The sequence below is a fragment of the Alexandromys fortis genome, unplaced genomic scaffold (assembly GCF_014885135.2).
Source record: "Alexandromys fortis isolate MF-2015 unplaced genomic scaffold, M_Fortis_MF-2015_v1.1 scaffold_3, whole genome shotgun sequence".
NCBI classification, from domain to species: Eukaryota; Metazoa; Chordata; class Mammalia; order Rodentia; family Cricetidae; genus Alexandromys; species Alexandromys fortis.
The window spans coordinates 16,562,769-16,584,316 of record NW_026067909.1 but is presented as its reverse complement, the minus strand read 5'-3'; the positions used below and the strand labels follow the sequence as shown (position 1 = coordinate 16,584,316).

The 21,548-nt window shown below is 52.4% G+C and overlaps 1 protein-coding gene across 1 annotated transcript in view; it reads right to left on the bottom strand.

Moving 5' to 3' along the window:
• Positions 1 to 21,548, bottom strand: part of Nrxn2 (neurexin 2) — a 112,417-nt gene that overhangs the window by 44,220 nt on the left and 46,649 nt on the right. Inside the window, exons 7-10 of the mRNA XM_050136628.1 lie at positions 13,576 to 13,737; positions 12,231 to 12,669; positions 5,689 to 6,075; positions 5,268 to 5,471 (exon numbers count right to left, since the gene is read on the bottom strand). Of these exons, the coding sequence (XP_049992585.1) occupies positions 5,268 to 5,471; positions 5,689 to 6,075; positions 12,231 to 12,669; positions 13,576 to 13,737 (1,192 nt within the window). The remainder of the gene's footprint in view (positions 1 to 5,267; positions 5,472 to 5,688; positions 6,076 to 12,230; positions 12,670 to 13,575; positions 13,738 to 21,548) is intronic.

Sequence of the window (21,548 nt, the reverse complement as noted above, 5' to 3'; positions counted from 1 at the left end):
AGTGGCAAGCAAGGTCCTCAATCCTACCCTGGGCCTGGCATTGCTGTCCCCAGTCTCAAGTCTGGAAGGGTCTCTTATGGTTAGAAAACCCAGATTTACACAAAGCTGTGGTGATATTTTGTTTGTAATCTAACAAATAAAACGTGACGGAAAATCAGAGTGCAGAGCTAGTCACTAGTTAGCCATAGAGGCCAGGCAGTGGTGGCACACACCTTTAATCGTAGAACTCAGAAGGCAGATACAGACAGATCTCTGTGAGTTCAAGGCCACCCTGGGCTGTACAAGCTTGATCCAGTCTCAGAGAAACAAAGCCAGGTGGTGATGGCTCACACCTTTAATCCCAGTACTTGAGAGTCACGTGCTTTAATCCCAGCACTAGGAAAGTGGAGACAGAAAGGAATACAGCTGGCCACAGAGAGGTGGCGGGAGACAGGAGCCCAGCCCATCCAGTTTGAGGATTCATGGAGACAGGATTTTGCCCCCTTTGGTCTGAGGACTCAGTAGAGGGGAAAAACATCTGTCTAGTGGCCGGCTCCTTCACCTCTCTGATCTTTCAGCATTTACCCCAATATCTGACTTTGAGTTTTTATCATTAAGATTTGTGCTACACAGAGCCAACATCCCGGGCCCCCAAGAGCCCTGGGTCATTTGAAGTTCTAGTGTGCCCTTAGGGGGCACTGGCCAGGCTGGAGTGATGGGACTATGAGTCAGGGGAGCTAGGCCCTCACCTCAGTCCTACACAGACTGCTGTGTGACTTTAGGCAGATCTCTCGAGGCCTGGCCTTCTCTTCCTCAGTGCTGAGAGGCTGGGGCAGGCTGAGGGTGTGTCCCTGCCTTCCAGGGGACAATCTCTAACCCTAGTGAAGAGTGAGGCCCTGGCCTCACGAGGGTTCTCCATGAACAAGTTCTGCCCAGGTGCCCGACAGCCCAGGATGCAGCTGCATCCCTAGGGCCGGGGAAGGTTCCTGCAGTGGTGGTAAGCAGCCCCTGCGGCTCTGCAGGTCACAAGCGCCTCGGACAGTACAGCTGAGCTCCACACGCGTTGTCAACCACAGCAGAGTGGGAGGAGCAGCAGGGACCCTGAGCCAAAGCCTGGGCACCAAGGGACAGACACAAGAGGAAGTGAGGGGTCACAGTGAGGGGAAGGAGGCTGAGTAAGGACAGAGAGAGAAGAGGAAGAACCAGGAACAGAGGGAAGGTCAGGATGAGGGGGAGGGTGCCAGGCCCTGGTTTCAGGTCCCAGGGGCTCTCTCCAGCCAGCAGAGTCTTCACCCATGAAGGGTCCAAAAAAGAAAAAGGGGGCTGGAAGGGCAGGTCAGTCTCCTATAAAGGAACAGGGCCAAGCAAAACGCTTGACTTTTCTATCCCAAGGAGAGGATATACCAGGAGTGTCAGGATGTCCATCTGTCCAGAGAAGAGGTGACAATTCCAGCCTACCCTGCAGTGATTCCCCTCAGAAGCCCCCTTGAAGATGGGTATCCACAGAGGCAGGCTCCTCCCAGAAGAGAGCAGGGAGAGCGGGCACACATTCCTCAGAATGCTGTTCAGAGAGTGATAACCAGGAACCCGTTAGTCAGCCGCCAGCGCCCCAGGAGCAGAGATGGGCACACTGATGCCAGACACAAGATCAGGGTGACGGCATGAACATGGATGGGATGGGATGGGATGGGGTGGGGTGGGGTGGGGTGGGGTGGGGTGGGGTGAGGTGGGATGGGATGGGATGGGGTGGGGTGGGGTGAGGTGGGGTGGGGTGGGGTGGGGTGGGGTGGATGGGGAGAAAACAGCCCACTGAGAACAAAATGAATGGAAAGAACACAGTCCCCTGGCTTGGTCTAACTCACTTCTGGGGGTGGGAAGTGGGGTGAAGACATCCAGCCCCCAGCTCCATGCAAGGAATTTCAAAAACACCCAGCCATTCCTCTCAAGAGGCTTTGTATCAAGAATGGGATCACTTGGCCCTGGTGTCTTCTCCACTCAGGCTCCCAGCCTCCCAGCCCCCAGGTGGGAAGGCGTGGGCTCTTCCATGCCCCGGGAGTTAAAGGGCTCTGGGGCATCATGTGTTTTCCTGCTGACTTAAAACATGAGCAAGGCTCAAGAGGGCAAAACCAGTGAGAACGTAGGAGCAAGGGGAGACCTGAGAAGGCCAGGAGGGGCTAAGGAAGAAGAGCCCAGTGGTCAGAGTGTCCATGTCAGAGGAAGGCCCCTTCTACCAGGGCCTGGTCTGGTACCTCTGCTCTTTCTTCAGGACCACCTCTGAGTGTCTATGCCTGACAGTCTGAACGGTGTGACTGACTACCTGTGTGACCTCTGAACCTCTGGCCTCCCTCTCTACAGACACAGACCACAAATCAGAGACCAAACCTCTAGTTCCTTAGCAGCAAGCCCAGCCCAGAACTATGGCCTCACTGCTGCTGCCTGTCTGGAGCCCAGCAGGCCCCGGGTGGGTCACAGGATGGGAATAAGGGGCTAGTCTGTATTGGTGATGCTATGTAGAAGCAGGCCTTGCACCTGGCTCCAACTTGGGTTCCTCTCCCACGCTGAAGTGCCTCATTGGAGTAGATCTGGAGGCCAAACCGGGGTCACCCTCAGGTGTCCATCCCTAGGAAGCCGTCTACCTAGATTTTTGAGACAGTCTCTCACTGTGATCTGGAGTTCACCAGCCAGGCTAGACTAGCAAGCCAGTAAGCCCCAGGGATCTTCCTGTCTCTGCTTCCCCTCCTGGAATTACAAATGCATTGCTGGAGATTAAACTCGGGTCCTCACACTTGCAAGGCAAGCATTTTACCCACCAGGCTGATGCCTCGGGTGCTTGGGGGAAGATTCTTAGCCCTGTTTTTAAAAGGAAAAGAGCAGGCTTTGGGAGGGAAATTAACTTACCCAGCGACGAAAGATTCCAGGGCTGGACCCTGGTCTTCTGACCCCCATCCCAGAGCTCTCCAAATATTCCAGGGCTGGACCCTGGTCTTCTGACCCCCAGCCCAGAACTCTCCATCTCAGCTCCAGGCTGGGCAGCTGGACAGACCGCTGTGTCTCTAGTACCTACACATAGGCAACAAACCTCTAGTTCCTTAGCAGTGAGTCCGGCCCGGAATGATGGCCTCGCTGCTGCTGCCTGTCTGGAGTCCAGTAGGCCCTAGGTGGTCACAGGATGGAGAATACAGAATTCGGGGCTAGACTGGACTGGAGACACTATGTGCAAGTCACGGACCTGGCCCCATCTTGGGTCCCCCGCCCGGGCTGAGGTGCCACACTGGAGTGTAGTTGGTGCTTACACACCTCTGTGCCCTCAAGAGGAATCCGCAGACAGATGTGTCTGCGCCAAGTGTCTGGTCTCAGCTTTGTCTGCTAGAGATTAGCTCTCAGCACCCATGTTTCTGTAGATGAGAATAGGGCGCAGGCTGGTGGCTGTCATCAGTCTGGGGCATTCAGACTAGATCTCTCTGGATCTTGTTCTGACTTCTGAGATTCATGAGGCACAGACAGAAAGGTAAGCCTGTGGAAAAAGGTTAAATCCCAAGGGTTAGGTCCCAAGGGCCTGCCAAGACAAGATTTCCTGACCAAGGATGCCATCTCTCATCTAAAGAACTCCAGCTTCTTCCCGGAGAAACAAGAACAGTCCAAGGATGCCAGAGCATCTGTCTTCTCTCTGAGGATGAAGGCCATGGGCTTCCCCTGCTTGGTCCCACCAAACAGAGCAAAGGCAAGCACTTAGCCGTGTGAGACCACATGCATGAACCAGTGCAGGGAGACTGAAGGAGGCAGAAGGACACACGGGGCCCTGGACAGGACCTTCGCTCTAGGACAGCACCAAGGGAATAGATCTGGGGAGAGGGCGGAGTTGCCATCTGCCATTCACGCGGTGACCTGTGACTGTAGGTCAGAACAGGGCTGTAGGTACTGCCTCAAACCAGCGTGAGACCCTGGTAACTCTCACAACCTTCCAGCCTATCCTTGACCTGAGAATCGAGGTGAGCAATGAGGGTGTCGCCACAAGTATCTAAACAAGGCCTCCAAAGTCCACAATCTACCCCAGAGATGCTTCAGAGATCAAGCGTAGGATGAGAATCCGGGTAGGTGTCAAAGCCCTGGTGTTCTAGAGAGCCCCCCTTTTCCCCATTACCAGAACGCACGGTGCTCTGCTTAGACTTTGGGCCTTGAAGGCTTCTACAGGGCAGGTCCTTGGTTGTGGCACTTCCATAGTGTTCAGTGGACAGCTGCACCAGCAGCCTGAACACCGTAGGGCCTCTCCACTCAGGGTGCCCTGCACTGTAGTCTGTGAGGCGGCCTCCTCACTCTGGATCCTGACCTGGCATATAGCTGGCCCTCACAAGAAGTCCCTTAGAAACCAGCCAGACAAGTAACTCTGCCTTCTCTCTCCATTGTGACCGCAAACACCAAGGCCCATGATAATCTAACAGATAACCTGGCATGCCTTCTGTGCCCCGAGGAGCAACAGGGATGCGTAGACCCTGTTCTCACCCGTGGGCAAGAGCAGAGACAGTGAGTAGTCTGGTAGAAAGAGCCAGCAAACTGATACCCCACCCAAAACTACACTTCCCACGGCCTGGGCTTGACACAGGCACCTCCCCAGCCATTACACCTTTAATCTTAGCACTCAGGAGGCAGAGCAGGTGGATCTCTGTGAGTTTGAGGCTGGCCTGGTCTACAATGCCTGCCTGGTCAGCTGGTGTCTTCCCAGAACACCAATGGGACTCACATGGGACACGGCCATGAACATAAGCTGCGTGACAAGTGTGAGGTAGCATGTTCCTGTGTCCAGAGTGCACACAGGAACCTGCATACCGCATCCCAGAGACAGTATGATCTAAGCAGAACGGCCAAGTGTGGCTGCCTGCCAGGGCCAGCTGTTTGCTGTCCTCATATCTGCCACTGGGCTGAGCTGAGCGCAGGATTGTACCTAGCAGGTGTCAACAAGTAATTCCATAATGAAGAAGCCCGTGAATGAGCAAGACAAGAATGAGTGTGTGCCATCTTGTGCGTGCAAGACAGATGCCACCAACACTCCATGGAAGTGACTTGAGAGGACAGTTATCACGCTCAGACGCATTCTGACAGGTGTGTGTGGCTGTGTTCTGGGTCTGGACAGAGAGACATAGCCCTCAGAGGCTCAGATTCAGGTTGCTGCTACCTATTTCCAAACTGCCAGAGTCACCTCTGGCTGGTGCCACCACCAGCTTCTCCAGACAGAGGGGAGTGTAGGTCAGAGGCAGGCTGGGGAGAGGCCAGCAAAGGATTGGGGTGGTTACCGAGGTTGACGGTGAGCTTCGCCTGCCCCCCGTCCAGCTCGAGGCGCAGCGTGTCAGCTGACTCCCTGGAGGTGGTGGCCATCATGAGTCCATAGGCTCTCTGGGACATGAAACGCAGGGACACATCTTCTGCCTCCGTGTGCATGGCATTGGGCAGCATGATCTTCATGTACATGGAGCCATCATAGCTTAGGACAGTGGCCTCTGCCCCGGGGGTAGAGAACAGAGGCCAGAGAAACGGGGGGGGGGGGGGGGGGGGAGGGGGGGGGGGGGGGATGGAAAGGGAAGAGAGAGAGAAAATAAGAGAGTCATTACCGGGAGAGAAGTCTGGGCTGGCCTGAGGGGTGCTCTGAAGAGGGGTGCAGCATGGAAAAGTGGGGTCCTTCAGACTCAGGACACCCGAGACCAAGCCCAGGCTCACCTCTCTCACAGACCCGACCCAGAAAGCCGGTCCCGATGCAGTCACAGACGAACCGGTTCCAGCCTTCTCGACAGACACCTCCATTTCGGCAGGGGGCTGACGCACACTGCTTCAGCGTCTCCCGGGAGCAGAAGGGGGCAACACCCGCAGCCCCCTGGGCCTCCGCCAGGCCCCGGAGGTCTCGACTCCGTCCATCTATGAAGAGGTCTCGAACACAGCCCACATAGCCAGCCCGCAGAGCAGCTGTCCACACCTCAGGAGGCAGCGGCAGGTCCACCCGGCCACCCTCAGGGAGGCCGCCCAGGTACAGCTCACTCTCCAGGTCCAGGACCTCGCTCTCTCCCGTAGCCAAGAATGGCGTGCTGCGGCTGTTCACAGAGATGGAGCCTGGGGACCAATGGAGAGTGAGCCTCAGTGGGGAGAGAAGTCGAATTTGGAAAGGGGTGTCCCAATTTCACTACTGAGGCCCCCCTCCATCCTGCACCCAACAGTGGGCTCAAGAGCATGACCCTTGGCCCTGGGGTCTAGCCTCACTTACCCTCTGCGCAAACTACCTAACTTAAGCCCTCAAGCCCAGGAGCTTGAGAGCCAGTCCCAGACCCCACCCAGCCGCAATGGGCTCTAGACCTCTGTCCAGATCCCTCTCGCCACCTACAAGAGACCTCCAAACTATCCAGGCGGCACATACATCCAAAGTCCTGTGGCCTAAACGGGTCAGATCACTCAGACCAGAGATCCTGCAGGAAACTGTGATAATTGAATCTCTGTGTGTGGAGGGGAGGGTTGGGGAGGGTTGTAAGACAGAGACTTGTTTATGTAGCCCTAGCTACCCTGGAGCTCCTTATATAGGCCAGATTCCTATATATAGCCTAGAACTTAGAAAATCTTTGTGCTTCCTCCTAACAGAGGGTTGAACTTACAGATGTGTGTCACTAAGTCCAGCAACCCCGTGTGTGTGTGTGTGTGTGTGTGTGTGTGTGTGCTATTCATTTGTTCTGGTTCAGGATTTTTTTTTTTGGTTTTGACTTTTTAATCAGGGTATCATGCAGACCAGAATGATTTTACATCACCAAAGACAACCTTGAACCTGTGATCCACCTGCCTCAACTCCCAAGTGCTGGCATAGGCATGTACCATTGTTCCAAGCTTGTTAATACTTGCTAAAGATTTTTTTCTTGACATAGGATCTCACTATATAACTCTGGTTGGCCTAGAACTCACTATGTAGACTAGGGCAGCCTTAACCCCTCCTTCTAGTGCTAGGTTGCCTGCTCTGAAGATCTGTCTTAAATTATGCATGCATGTGTATGTCTCTGTGAGAGTATGTTCCTATGAGTGCAGACACACACCGATCCAGCAAGAATCATCAGGTCTCCAGGAACTGGAGGTACAGGCAATTGTGAGCCAGCCAATGGGAGGGGGTACCAGGAAACAAACTCGGGTCTTCTACAAGGGCAGTACACACTCTTAACCACTGATCAATCTCTCTACATGTGTGTGCGTGTGTGGTATGTATGTGTGCATGTGTGGTATGTGTGTGTTATGTATGTGTGGTATGTGTGTGGTGTGTATGTGTGGTATATGTGTGTTGTGTATGTGTGTTGTGTATGTGTGGTATGTGTGTGGTGTGTGTGTATGTGTGGTGTGTGTGGTGTGTGTGGTATGTGTGTGTTGTGTATGTGTGGATTGTGTGTTGTGTATGTGTGGTATGTGTGGTGTGTGTGTGTGTGTGTGTGATATAATTACTGTGTAGCACTGGCTGCTTATAACTCGCTCTGTAGACCAAGCTGGCCTTGAACTCACTGAGCTCCACCTACCTCTCTCTCCTGAACGCTAGGATTAAAGGCAAGTGCCACTATGCCTGAGAGCCCTATATTTTTTATCCCGTGTTTCCCTTTTCAATGACAAACTCTTAAAAGAAGAAAGGAGGAAGGGGTCAGGGCAGCGGTGGCACCAGGCATGGCGGTTCACACTTATGAGCCCAATACTCAGGAGGTAGAGGCAGAATGACTGCCACGTGTTTGAGGCCAACCTGGCTACATAGTGCCATCCTGTGTAAAAAAAATAAATAAAAGCAAAGCTTCTAGCAAGGTTTAGGAGTGATAAGGAGCCACTGGGCCTCTGAGACATAAGTACGGTGGGCATCTTGAAAGGGAGGGGGATGGGGAGAGGTCAGATCTGAGCAGAGTCGATGGAACTCGAGGAGCAAAGCGGAAGCCTTCTTTGCAGACGCAGCTCCTACTAGCAGCCAGTCCCTTCTTCAAAACCCTACCCATCTCCTGGGCTCCCTTGTAAAGTCTTCACACCCCCCATAGGGTTTCTCTGTGTACCAGCTCTAGCTGTCCTAGGACTCACTCTGTAGACCAGGCTGGCCTTGAACTCACAGAGAGCCACGTGCCTCTGCTTCCCGAGTGCTGGGCTTAAAGGTGTGTGCACTACCATGCCAGGCTTCTTGTAAAGTCTTTTGTTTTAAGATTTATTTACTTTTATCTTGTGTATATGTGTGTGCCTGCATGTGTGTGTGGATGTGAGCCGCCGTGTGCTGGGAACCCGGAAAACCCAGGTCTTCTGTTAAAGCAAAACATATCATTCACTGCTAAGCCACCTCCCCAGCTCCAAGTCACTGCTGTTCAAGGAATTATTTATTATTATGCATGTGTACATGTGTGCACCTGCCTACAGAGGCAGAAGAAGGCGTGGGATCCCCTGGAGCTGGAGTTACAGGTGGTTGTGAGCCTTCTGGTGAGGTCTAGGAACTGAGCTCACATCCTCTGAAAGAGCAGCAGGTGGACTCTCTCCAGACCCTAAAGCGTGTGTGTGTGGGGGGGGGGGGGGGGGGGGGGGGGGGGGGGGGGGGGGGAGGGNNGGGGGGGTGGGTGTGGGTGGGTGTGGGTGTGGTGAGGTATGTATGTTTTTGCAATATGTGTGTATTGTGATCTGTGTGTTGTGATATATGTGTGTTATGATGTGTTGTGATCTGTGTGTTGTGATATATATGTGTGTTGTGATGGATGTATGTTGTGATGTGTGTTGTATGTATTGTGATGGCTGTGTGTGCTGTGATATATGTGTATGTGTTGTGTGTGTTGTGATCTGTGTGTTGTGTGTGCTGTGATGTATGTGCTGTGATGTGTGTTGTGATATATATGTGTATTGTATGTGTGTGTTGTGATGTATGTGTGTTGTGATGTATGTGTGTTGTGATGTATGTGTGTTGTGATGTGTGTGCTGTATGTGTTGTGATATATCGTGTTGTAATGGCTGTGTGTGCTGCGATGTGTGTGTTGTGTGTGTGCTGTGATGTATGTGCTGTGTATGTGTATGAGGACAGAGAATGATATTCAGGAGTCAGTTCTCCCCTTCTACTGAGGAACCTGGGGAACAAACTCGGGCCATCAGACCTGACCAGTAAAAGCTTCTACCTGCTAAGCCCTAACAGGATCGCCCAGAATCCGCAGAGCCTCCTGTCACCCATGCTTTGGCTGCTGGAATCTCAGCAAGAACTGAGTGTGAGGAGAAGAGGGCAGGAAAGAAAGGCTAAGAAGAGAGGTGTTCAGCAGAGCAGACAGCTCTGGAGAGGAGACTGGCGTGTGCTCTGGCCTCTGCTCCAGTCACTCCAAATACAAAACACGAGCAACCTGACTCATTCATTGACGGGAGAACAGACAAACTGGGTGTGAGCATGGCCCTGGGACTTACTCAGACTTCAGAAGAAGGGAGTCTGACTCACACTACAATACAGGTGAACCCCGAAAGACACTGTACCCATTGAAACAGCCAGGCACAAGAAGACACAAGGCGGATACGGTGGCGCATCCCAGTACTCTGGAGGCTAAGGCAGCAGGATCTTGATTTAAAGTCAGCCTGGGCTAGATGCAAGCCCCTGGGTCAGAAGGAAGGAAGGTAAATAGGCAAAAAAGGGGAGCTGGGGAGATGGCTCAGTGCTTAATGTGTTTGCTCCTCGTGTATGAGGCCCAGAGTTCAAATCCCCAGAAACTCACATAAATGCCAAGTGGGTATAGTAGCCCACCTGTAATTTCAGCCTTGGAAGGCAGAGGCAAGGGATCCCCGGAGCAAGCTGGCTGGCCATATCTGTGAGCTCAGGGTTTGATTGAGAGATCCTACCTCATTAAAGAAGATGAATGATTCCTGACATCAGCCTTAAATCTCCACATATGTGCACCCACATACAGGTGCCCCAATATACACACAAACATGGACATAAACACGTGAGGATGGAAAAAGAGGAGGAAAGAGAAATACCATGTGACTTCACTAATCTAAAGTCTCAGATTGATGGTGGCCAGAGGCAGGGCGGGGGGAGGAGTGCTTATCTTTAATAGAGACAATTTCAGCTTGGGAAGATGAAAAATCTGCACCTGGATGGTGGTGAGGGCTGCGCAGCAACATGAGTGGAATCAATGTCCCAATCACGATTAATGATTAAGACTGTGATATGCAATTTACCAGTTTCAGAAACAAACTAAAAAGAACTAAATGTAACACAACCGTGGAGGGCCAAGGAGACAGATGAGCATATGAGGCACTTGCGAGGCAAAGTTGACAACCCAAGCTGGATCCTGTGAACACACATAAAGATGTGGTTGCATGTGACCAAGGTCCCAGCACTCCTAGGTCACAATGAGGGATGGAGACAGTCACCCAGAAGCCAACTCGCCTGGGGTATGCTGGGAAGCAGCAGAAACAAGAGAGAACCTTTCTCAACAAGGGGGAAAGCCAGAACCAGCTCCCCAAAATGTCCCCTGACCTCTGCACACATGCTGCAGCATAAGACACATTAGAAAATATATAAAAACAGGAAAAGGGAGTCTGGGGTGTGGCTCAGCAGGAGCAGGCCCTAGGCTCAATGCCAACACTGGGGTGTGGGGATGTAGGAAAACGGGGAACGGTCTAAGCAGCTTCCCCAAGCTCCTGGATGGATGTCCAGCCCGAGGATGACTGCCCACCTGTGGGGACCACTAGAGGCTGTCAGTGAAGAGCCACCATCACTGTCATGAGGGCAGAGCCCAGGGCTAGCGTCCTCGCTCATGGATTTCTGTGGTGAGGGAAGAGGGATGGGGAGCCCAGCAGTCCCCTCCTCTCTGTGAGCAGATGCGGTCACTCCACCTGACTCTCAGGTCAGCAGCGGTGACAGCTGCAGGAATGTGAAATTTTAGCTGACGTTGATAAGCCCTTAAATGAGATAATGTGTCAGGCCTCATTTGTCTCAATTCTCTTACTTAGGTTCAACGAGATGGAGGCAAGCACGCCAGAATTAGCAGACAGCAAACAAGCGCCTGGACAGGAGAGGGAGGCTGAACAGGACGCACGGAGGAGAGGGCGGCTAGAACAACACCACTCAGCATATATCCAGCGCCATTCAGCCCCAGAGGCTAAGCAGGGTCAGGTACAGCCTAGCCAGCTACCCCTCCCCCCCTTGATCTGGAACTCTCATGGCCGGACAGGTGTGGCGGCCTAGTCACTGCGTCTCTGACGGCCAGAATGAGGTGAACAGTCTGTCAGCCACAGTTAGTTCTCAGAGAACCATGCAGCTGCAGTGTTCTCAGGCTCTGCATTCATCCAACCCAACATGGATGGAAATATTCAAGGGAAGAATTGTCTGAACTAAACACAGACGGATACTGCTGTCCTTATTCACCAAACAACATAATAAGGACCATCACAAAAACTATTATGTAACTATTATATAGCATTTATATTTTCTCTCTCTCCCTCTCTTTCTCTCTCCAACCAAGGCTAGCCCCAAATCCCTTATGCAGTTGAAGGTAACCTTGAACTCTTGATCTTCCTGCCTCTACCTCCCCCGTACTGGGATTATGGGCAAGCACCACCATGCCTGGTTAATGGGGCACTGGGGATGGAACCCAGGCTTCACCAATGCTGGGCAAGCACTCCAGCAGCTGAGCCCCAGTGTCTACCTTCTATCGGGTATGTTGAGGACTTGAGAGAGTACGTAAGTTACCCAGAAGGTGTGTACAGGTGATATGCAATGCTATAGCACCTTTTATACAGGGTTTGAGCATAGAGGATTCTGATGTCTTTGGGGGTCCTAGGAGCAATGCTCTCAGACAGTGGGGATAGCTGTTTCCTTATAAGCTAAAGAAATAAGGCTCCAGATAAAGCTGTAAAGCTACTTTCTTTGTTTTGTTTTGACTATGCAGCCCTGGCTGGTCTGGACCTCACTATATAGTTCAAACTGGCCTCAAACTTACGACAATCCTGCCTTTGTCTCCTGAGTGCTGGGACTGCATGTGTGAGTCACCACTCCTGGCTTTGAGAATTATTTTTTTCAAGACATGGGACATCTCTGCTAGGTGCTATGCTAGTGTTTTTAGATGTGCTCTTTCCCATCCACACGACCCTTGGGGAAGAGCGGTCCTGTGTCTTCTGCCAGCTCACAGTGACGGGAGGTCCAAAGGACTGGGAGAGGAGACTAGGAGCAGGAAATGAAAGCTTGAGAGGCTGGGCAGGTATAGAAGAGTGACCAAGGGAAGGGAGGGAGGGACCAGAGGCCTCCTGACCTTTGCGCCCATCCCTCTGGAAGTCCACGTGGCACCATTCGCCGTCATTGACCTTGCGGCTGGACGCCCGCAGCTTGATGCCCCCAGAGCCCATGTCCAGCAGAAGATAGAGGTAACCATCCAACAGCTCCATGGCAAAGTAGTCAGCCCTCTGGGCAGAGCTGTGGCTGCCTACCCCGGCCCCAGCCCGCCGGCCCTGGCTGAAGAGCAGCAACCCATTGGGCTCAGTGGTTCGGAAGTCCAGGGAGATGGAGCCAGTGCGCTTGGCGCTCCAGCGGGGCAGCGCAACAAAGGCCTCGGGACTCTCAAAGGTCACAGGGTCCAGGGCAGCCACATCCTCGCAACGAAAAGACAAATCCCCCTGCAGCTTCATCTTCGGGTCCCCTTCCTTAGCCAGGCGGGACAGCTCCAGCTTGAAGTCGTTGTTCTTGTAGACCACCTGGAAAGACGAGAGGAGTCTGGGTAAAGAAGCAGAAGCAGCCTTGGGTCTGGCTACCAAGGGCCCTCCCTCCCTGGCAGCCATGGGCCGTCAACCATGCTCACGGCCCCCACACTCGGCGCCATCGGTCCACAAAGCCCAGGCCCCTGTTCTCGAGTTACACCTTCTTCTTGCTGCCTGTCCTGTCTTCCAGCCCCACGCTGGCCAAGCAGCTTCTTCTGTCAGCTCCTGGGTCCAACTCAACAGTCACTCACAGTGACAAGGGGGGTAACTGTTGCTACTGTCTATTGCTGTTTTCTGAGACAGGGTCTCAAGTGGCTCAGGATGGCTTCAAACTCACTGCCTCGCTGAGGATGACCTCAAATTTGTTTCCCTGACTCTACCTCCCATGTGCGGGGCCTACAGATGCGCACCGTGCTCAGCAGATGTGGTTCTGATAGAGTGCATGGACCTGATGGTGCCAGGCAGGTGCCCTGTCCCCTGAGCTGCCGTCTGTCCCAGTCCCTGCTGGCCGTCTTCCAGGGGATAGTAACATTCTCCTGTGTTCTGCCGAAGACCCAAGTAGGAACCAACCTTTTGTCTACAGGTCAGGCAACTCATAAGATCAAGTGACTTGGTCAAGACAACAGAGCCATGAGTGAAAGACATGTGACTGAGGTTAGGCTTAGCCTCAGGCTTCGTGCCCACCAGCCTTCCCTGGGCGCCACCGCTCTGAAGGTCCTCAGAGGCGAGGGGAGTTCCGAGGCCAGAAGAAACAAAAAGTTTGATCCCTCTGGACTTGAGTCAATAGCTTTAGGCTTCGATGGAGGGTTACAGTCCCACCGTGGACTCCAGGGGTAGCTGGCCAGTTCAGACTAAGTCCCATGGCAGACTGGTCAACTGTAGCCCTTCTAAGCCCCTACTCACGTCCTTGAGGCAGCCCATGAAGTTGTTGCTGACGGGCGAGCCAGGCAGGTCGGCTGTGTTGGGGCTGCCCCCAATGTAGAAGAAGTCATCCGAGCCCAGCATGGTGTAGTCCTCCTGGGTGTAGCCTGTGGTGGTCAGGATGCCGTCCACCGAGATGGTCACCTGCCCAGCCCGAGGGGAGGAGAGACAGGAGACAACCGACATCAACGCCCTGGGACGAGCCACAGGCGGGCAAGGGAGGAACCAGGGGGCAGTGGGGGAGGGGACCCCCATTTTTATGTCTGCTTGTCTTGGAGGTGGAACAGTGGGGGTGGAGGTGGGAAGGAGAAAGAGGAAGCAGCACAGATTTGATGGTTTCGGGGTAGGCTTAGGCCTGCCCTGCATGACCCATGGCCGAGACTGGGCACTCGCCATGATGGGCCCAAGAAGAGACTCCAAGGAGGAGGCCTCAGAGAGGGCCCCACTGTGAGATGTGGGGCAAAGCAAGCTACACCCTCAGCTTTCTCTCAGCAGAGCACTGTGGGCATGCGTGAGCTCCTGGCCACTTTCTAAGGAAGAGCCCTTCCTTCCCCTTCCTACCTGTCCCTTCCTGGGGAGCAAGGCTGAGACTCACTTGCAGCCTTTCTGTCTGGGTACTGTGTTCTTGCAGCCTTTCTGTCTGGGTACTATGTTCTTGCAGCCTTTCTGTCTGGGTACTGTGTTCTTGCAACCTCAGCTGGGGAGGCAGCTGAGACAGTAGAGAGGAGGACAGGAGTTGGCTGACATCTGTCAGGGCTGGCTCCTACCTCTGTCACTCAAGTTCTACGGTACCCTGATATTTTTGGTCATTTTTTAGAAAAACTTAAACTAGTCTAGAACTAAGGTTTAAAAAACATACCTAGTCTATAAAACCTAAACTGGCCTTGAACTTGTGGTAATCCTCATGCCTCATCCTCTCGTGTGCTGAGATTGCACACCTAGGTGAGCCACTTTCTTTCAAAGAAGAAAGTGGCCCTATGCTATTTCCCGGCTCACACCTCATCCTTCTCCTGTTGTGCTACCCCTACCCCTAGTGAAGCCAGGGTGAACCTAAGGAAACACCATCCCCAAGGTGGAAATTCATCCAAAAAGCAAGATGTCAAAAGCAGGGCTGTGCCTGGTGTTTGAAGAGGTCCTGGGCACTGGGCTGAAGAAGGCAGCGCTGATTCCCCTACTCAGCAAAGGTTCACCTGCTCCCTGAAGAGTTTAGTGCCCCAGAGGAGCGCTAGGCTCCACCCACTGCAAGGTTGAAGGAGAGGAGCCAATAGCAGTGGTAATACAAGCCTCTCTCTAGGAGGCTGTGGCTCAGGAGAGTCAAGGGGCCACTAAGGACCTGGTCTTTGTCAGCCCCATCCTGGACTTCCATAGGCTGCAGCTTAGAGCACTTCTTGCTCCCCAAATATGGTTCAAAAGTACCCCCTTTACAGGTAAGGTATTGAAGTAAGGACCTGCCAGTCACAGGCTGTGATGTCCCCTGCTCCGATCTGTAGCACAGGCCACCTTCCAGCTGCTGGTCTTCAGTATTCTGTTGTCGGGAAGATGGGGTGGAAATCCTAAAATGGGGGACCCAAAAGCCCCCCTCGTGCTTGGTTGGAGCCTCGTGGTGAAGAGGTGGGGGCTGAGCAGAGCGCAGACTTAAGAGGCCACCTCCTGGGAACCATCAAACCTTGTGCTAGAAGAGCTGGGTTCAAGGACAGGAGGAGACAGGTGTTTGGGGAGGGGGCAGTCTGAATACTTTTGAGTCTTGTTTGAAGGGGGAATTGGTCATGATTATTTATTTTTTTTCTCCCCCTCCACTTTGTCCTGAAGCTAGGAAATGGGGTTTGGGTAGAAAGGGGAGGGGTCAGAGAGGTTAGTCACAAAAACCATGCAAACGAGGTTAGAGATTAGACTGGGTGGAGGGGAACTGGAGAGAGGAAGAAGGGGTCAGAATAAAGGGGTGGGGTAGTCAGGGAAGGTGAGGCGGTGGGGGGTCTCCCTAGTGCGCTGACTGCACTCATTCTCTTCCTCCGTGTCCCCTGCTGCTGTCCTAGAAGACTGAACTGGGCGGCCAATCAGTTCCTGCACCTAAGTGGGCTCAACCCAATCAGGGTGCCAGCAAACATCTGGCATGGCCATGTCCCTGGAAGCCCACTAACCTCAGCACAGCCCAGAAGGTCCACACAAAGTTGTCTTGTGACCCAGTGCAGGGCTCTCCAGCTAAAACCTACTCCCTGGAGCCTACTTTGGTGAGAGAGCCTCACCTGAGTGACGGTGCTCAGCAGGGCTCATCACTCCTCCTTCCCCCTCCTGACCCCAAAGCGCCTCAGGAAGTCTCCATCCCTGGCCTCTGAAACCAGGGCACCATCCTGGAATCTCCCTCACGCTCTGGGCACTCTTCATCCCACTACGTTTGCCAAGACCAAGGTTGCCCTTTCTTGGCCCTATCTGAGTTAGAAAGGACCTGACTTGGAGCAGACTGCGGAGGCCCAAAACATCGCCCTGAATCCCTTTCCAGGCTGGAAGTAAATCTCAGCTTGCCTGGTGGCTACATTCAGCTCAATCATGGAGGGGGCGCTGTTGAGAAAGGCTGACCTTAATCTCCCTCTCCTGACCCCATAGGGCTGGGGAAAGGCTAGCAGGAGATAGGGAACATGGGGAGGTCTGCTGAGGAGGGGATCAGCCAGGTGGGTGGGGAGAAGTTGAGGGAGAGTAGAGGAAAAGGCAGTGGGTGGAGAGGAAGTGGGGGTAGAGGGAGTGGAGGAAAGTGTCTGGGGAAGGCAGGGAGGGGAATGACTTAAGATTAGTAAAACCCAACTGTTCCCTCAGACAAATCAGTCCAGACACAAAAATGGCAGGTTCGTTAGTAAAAGCAGGAAACAGGGGAATAATTCCCCTGCCCCCCTCCACCCCAGGGGTTCTTGATACCCCTGCCCCCCAATCCCCCCCATGAAGCTTCTGGAAGGGGTGGGGCCAGCAGGGGAGGAGGGGAGAAAGGGAGCACGTGCCACACAGAACAGCCACTGCAGCTGGGACCCATGCAGGTTAGAAGAGCAGGGTGGGGACCGGGTACTGCCCGGGCAGGCTAGAGAAAAGCAGCCAGCAGGTGAGAAGGCATGCAGGGCAGAGGAGATGGAGGCGAGAGAGCCGTGGAGTGCAGGAAGAAGCTTCCTTCCACTGAAGAGGAGAGAGGAGCAACCACGGGGTCAGAGATGTCTAGGGGCTGACGGAGAAAGAACCATCAGACCTGAGTTCCTCATCACACGTTCTTCTGCCATTCGCCACGGACAATCAGCCTGCGCACCTCTGCACACACGACACATCCTAGAAGGCTCTGGGGGGAGGTCATGACTGCTCCTCTCCATGCAGCATTGGGGACCACACGTAGGTCCCCAAGACACAGCAGAGGATCCACACTGACCCACTCAACGCAGTAGGTTCTGAGGAAGCCACGGGGAGATGCGCCTACGCCCAGAACTGCACACTCACTCTCCAGGAGCAGGGAGTCTGGCTAGAAGAGGCTCAAGGGTCTTGTGACCCGAATGGAGCGACCATCCCTTCCTCTCCTCAGCTCAGTGCAGGAAGGCTGGGTGGGATGGGAATCCAAGTCCTAGCCACAAACAAACCCACATGGAGCAAATACTCCATAGCTACTGTGGCCCGGGAAAAGGGAGCTCTCGTGCCCGCACCAGGAGCCATCCCCGGCCTAGCATGATAGCAGATCACAGCACTAAAGTCCCTTTTCTCGGAGAGTTAGATGGACGGCAGACACTTCAACCTGTGGGCAGCTGAATGGACGTCCTTGAGCCCAGGGACAATATAGGTAGCACTGTGCTGACAGTGTTTGTCTCCTCTTAGGCCGCTAGTGTCTCTTTTTAAGGCTTATTTATTTCATGTGTTTCGCCTGCATGTATGTCTGTGCACGGTTTGTGTGCAATGCTGGTGGGGTGCAGAAGAGGGCATCAGGGAACTGGAGTGTCAGGGGGTTGTGAGCTGCTGTTTGGGTGCCTGGACTTGAACCTGAAACCTCTGGGGGAGCAGCCAGTGATCTTTTTTTTTAATTTACTTATTTATTTTATATATATGACAGCTCTATCGACTTTATGCCAGAAGAGGATATCAGATCCCATTTATAGATGGCTGTGAGCCACCATGTGGTTGTTGGGAATTGAACTCAGGACCTCTGGAAGAGCAGCCAGTGCTCTTACCCACTGAGCCATTGCTTCAGCCTGTTCCGTCTCCTGTTAGACTACATTGCTGTCATCACACACTCCAAGGGTGCACAGGCTATGGTTAAGAACAACTAGTTCACAAAAAAGTTCCCAGCAGCCCCGTAGGGTGATACAGGACAGAAGCAGGTCTGGGCACAGGGAGGTGAACTTAGCTGAGGGCTGAGCTGGATTCATGTTCTGTGCCAGACACAGGCAGAACTCACAGCCCTCCCATGAGGGCTGAACTCTGGATTTCAGGGATTTTAGGAGGGAAAGACCTCAAATCAGAAATCTCCATTCTTCTTTGTCATTTGCTGTTTTCCAGAACAATTTTGCCTTTCTGATAAAAAAAAAAAAAAAATTCTGCCAAAACAATTTTGCCTTTGTTCTCTTTTCTTTCTTTCTTTCTTTTTTTTTTTTTGCTTGTTTGTTTGTTTGGCTTTGCTTTTTCTTGGGTTGGGTTTTTTGTGTGTGTGTGTGTTGTTTTGTTTTTGCTTTCATTTTTTTGATACTGGGTTTCTTTTCTCTGTGTAGCCCTGGCTGTTCTGGAATTTGCTTAGTAGACCAGGCTGGTCTTGAACTCAGAGATCAGGCCTCTGCCTACCAAGTGCTTCTGAGTGCAGGGATTAAAGGCATGAGCCACCACACAAGGCTCTGACTTTCATTGTTAGAAAGGGGTGAACAAAAGCAAAAACAAAAAATCAAATCAATCAATAAATAAAAATCAAGTGATGGTGGTGCACATCTTTAATTCCAGCATTTGTGAGACAGAGGCAGGCAGATCTCTGTGAGTTCGAGGCCAGCCTGGTCTACAGAGTGAGTTCCAGGACAGGCACCAAAGCTACACAGAAAAACCCTGTCTCGGAAAAAAAAATTAAATAAATACAAGGGGTGAACAATTTTGGGCCCTCCTATCTCTTTCCAGCTGACTAAGCATCCAATTAGTTAAGTGAAAATGATAAACTTTTCTCTAGTATAAATAGAGGCGCTTTCTCTGAGCCCCAGCTTCCCCATCTGCTAAGCAGGGACAAGCTCAGTCTCCTGCCTAGAATCCAGGCATCATCAAATGTAAATGAAACTCAGGGTGTAGACCAGGGAGATAGCTGGAGGAGGCTCGGCCAATAAAGGTGCTTGCTGCCAAGGCCACCCATAACCTGAGCTTTATCCCAGACCCAAATGGTGGAAAAAGAGAACCAACTCATCTAAGTTGGCCTCTGACCTACACACACACACACACACACACACACACAACATGACATGACATGCTTCACTACACACATAAATAGATTAAATACATAAAGTTGTAAAAAGAAAAAGAGAGAAAGAGAGAGAGAGAAAGCCAGGCATGGTGGAGCATGCCTTTAATTCCAGTGCTTGGGAGGTAGCATCGGGAGGATCTCTGTGAGTTCAAAACTAGCCTTGTCCGCACCGTGAGTTCCAGGCCAGCCAGAGCTATATAGAAAACCCTGTCTCAGAAAAGGTGAGTGGGGGAGGTTGGAGAAATGACTCAGTAGTTATACGCATTTGTTGCTCTTGTAGAGGACAGGGTTCGGTTCCCAGCACCCACATGGCAGCTCACAACTATCTATAACTCTAGTTCCAGGAGATTCAACGTCCTCTCCTGGCTTCCTGGGATCACCAAACACGGAAATGGTGGACACACATACATGCTGGCAAAACACCTATACACACAAAATTAAAATTAAGCTTCTTAATGTAAAAAAAAAAATGCTATTTTGAGGCCCTATGTCTGCATGAACAATGTTAGCTTCACAAGGCAGCATTCGTCGGCCTGATCACGCTCGACCAACAGAGATAATTGGGCGGGCCTTTTCCACTCTCCTCACAAAGAGAAACACTCGGATCCTATGAGTTCTAATGAGTGGGTCAGAAAAATGAACACAAAACTACATGAAACCCATCTGAAGGGTGCCCTGCAAATCAGGACTTGTTGAGCCCCATTCTCTGACTTCGGTCTGGGCCTAGAAGGTCCAGTCCCTAGCACAGGTTTCCAGGGGTTTCTAAGGCCTTGCAAGGCAACAGATTCATCCCCCTGTCTGTGCTGATGATTCAGGGAGTGTGGACCTTAAGGGCTCAGAATTTAGCAGGTTCTTTCTTATTAGCCCTGAGATTGGGCAGGGCTGCTGGCTTCTCGGCCCTCTGAAGTAAGCCATTCTTCTTTCCTCCTCCACATCCCTGAAGCAGCCTGAGGTTTCATGAAGTTATTTTGAGACTGGTTCCTAACGAGGGGCTGTAATAGGATCTCCAGTGGGACCAGAGATGCCTGTCCCTCCGGGTCTGCTACAGGAAGGGAACCACTTTTCACATAACATCCCTGCCCTGGTGACAGAGGGAATTGGCCAGCACTTTATTAAGCTTAATGAAATTATAATTCCTTTCCAGAGCACAGAACTTGTGCTGCCTTGATTGATCTTCTCACAGACTTGTGGTACAAGCTGGGCAGATACACCATTAGTCTGCTGGGAGCTTAGGGAATTGCCTGGGCCCATGTGGTCAGAATTTCTCCATGGACACTAGAAAGAAGGTTTGTTGGGCCCTAATCCTAGGATGATATCCCTCCTGGTACTTGGGTAGATCACCTGAGTTGATCTTGGCTCCCTGTCCCCAGAGTCACAGGTTGGCCATTCAGAGAAGCTCTACAGAGAAAGTTCTTTTTTTTTTAATTACACTTTTTAAAAGGTAGATTTATATGTTATGTATGTAAATATATATGTACATGCATATACACGTGAATTATGGGTCAGGGACGAACTTGGAGGAGTCAGTTCTCTCTCCACCATGTGGGTTCTGGGAATCGAACTCAGGTTATCAGACTTGATGGCAAGCATCTTCACCAGGTGAGTCTTCTCATCATCTAGTAAAGAGAGCTCTTAACATCCAGCTCCTGGCAGGTTCTCAAGGACAGCAGAGCAGATAACAGCTAACTCACAAAAGCAGCAGCTGGAGAAACAGGGCCGGTGAAGAGCTAGGGCAGACCTCAGAGCAAGCTCCATTGGAACCCTGGGAAGCTAGGGAGACCACACAAGGTCCCAGACTTGGCTGGGAAGGCACTGGCCATAGACACTAGTCTATGTGGGTGAAGGAAAACACACACATCGCACACGTATAGAAGTGTCAGCAAAGGTTCAGTGTGGCTTCAGAGGTGAAGCCTTCTGAGGGGCAAAAAGGGCCTTTCAGGCTAGGCACTCCAGCGTTGATACCTCCCTGCTCCCTAGCCTTCCAGCCAGGCAGACCTGCTAGGCTGGGCACATCAGGCAGCTGCCCCAAGCCCCTCCCATCCCCTGAGAACAGACACGCCCATCTGCAGGGTCCCCAGCCTGGTGTTCAATCACTCTGCATTATTAATAGGCAATGACTAACCGGCGGCTGTGGAGCCGGAATTGGGCAGGCATGAGGGAATCCCAGGGGATCTCACACTGCAGGGCCTGAGGGCACACTCTCTGAGGCAGGCAGGAGGAGGAGGATGGGGCCCTCCCAACCTTTTCTCTGCCTCACTGCCTGTCTGTGCACAGCACCTGCACTGAAGAACCAGCCCCACCAGCCTGCCTCCAGACAGAATCCTCACCAGAGCCCATCCAAGCCTACAGCCCCCGTTCCCACCAGCACTTACACAGGCAAAGAACCAGCAGTCTCCCAAACACACAGCACGGCTTCCCACTAACACCCCTAAATATCACACCAACATTTACACACAGTCACACCCACACACCAACACACACCAGCTGCCTTCACACTGACACCCAC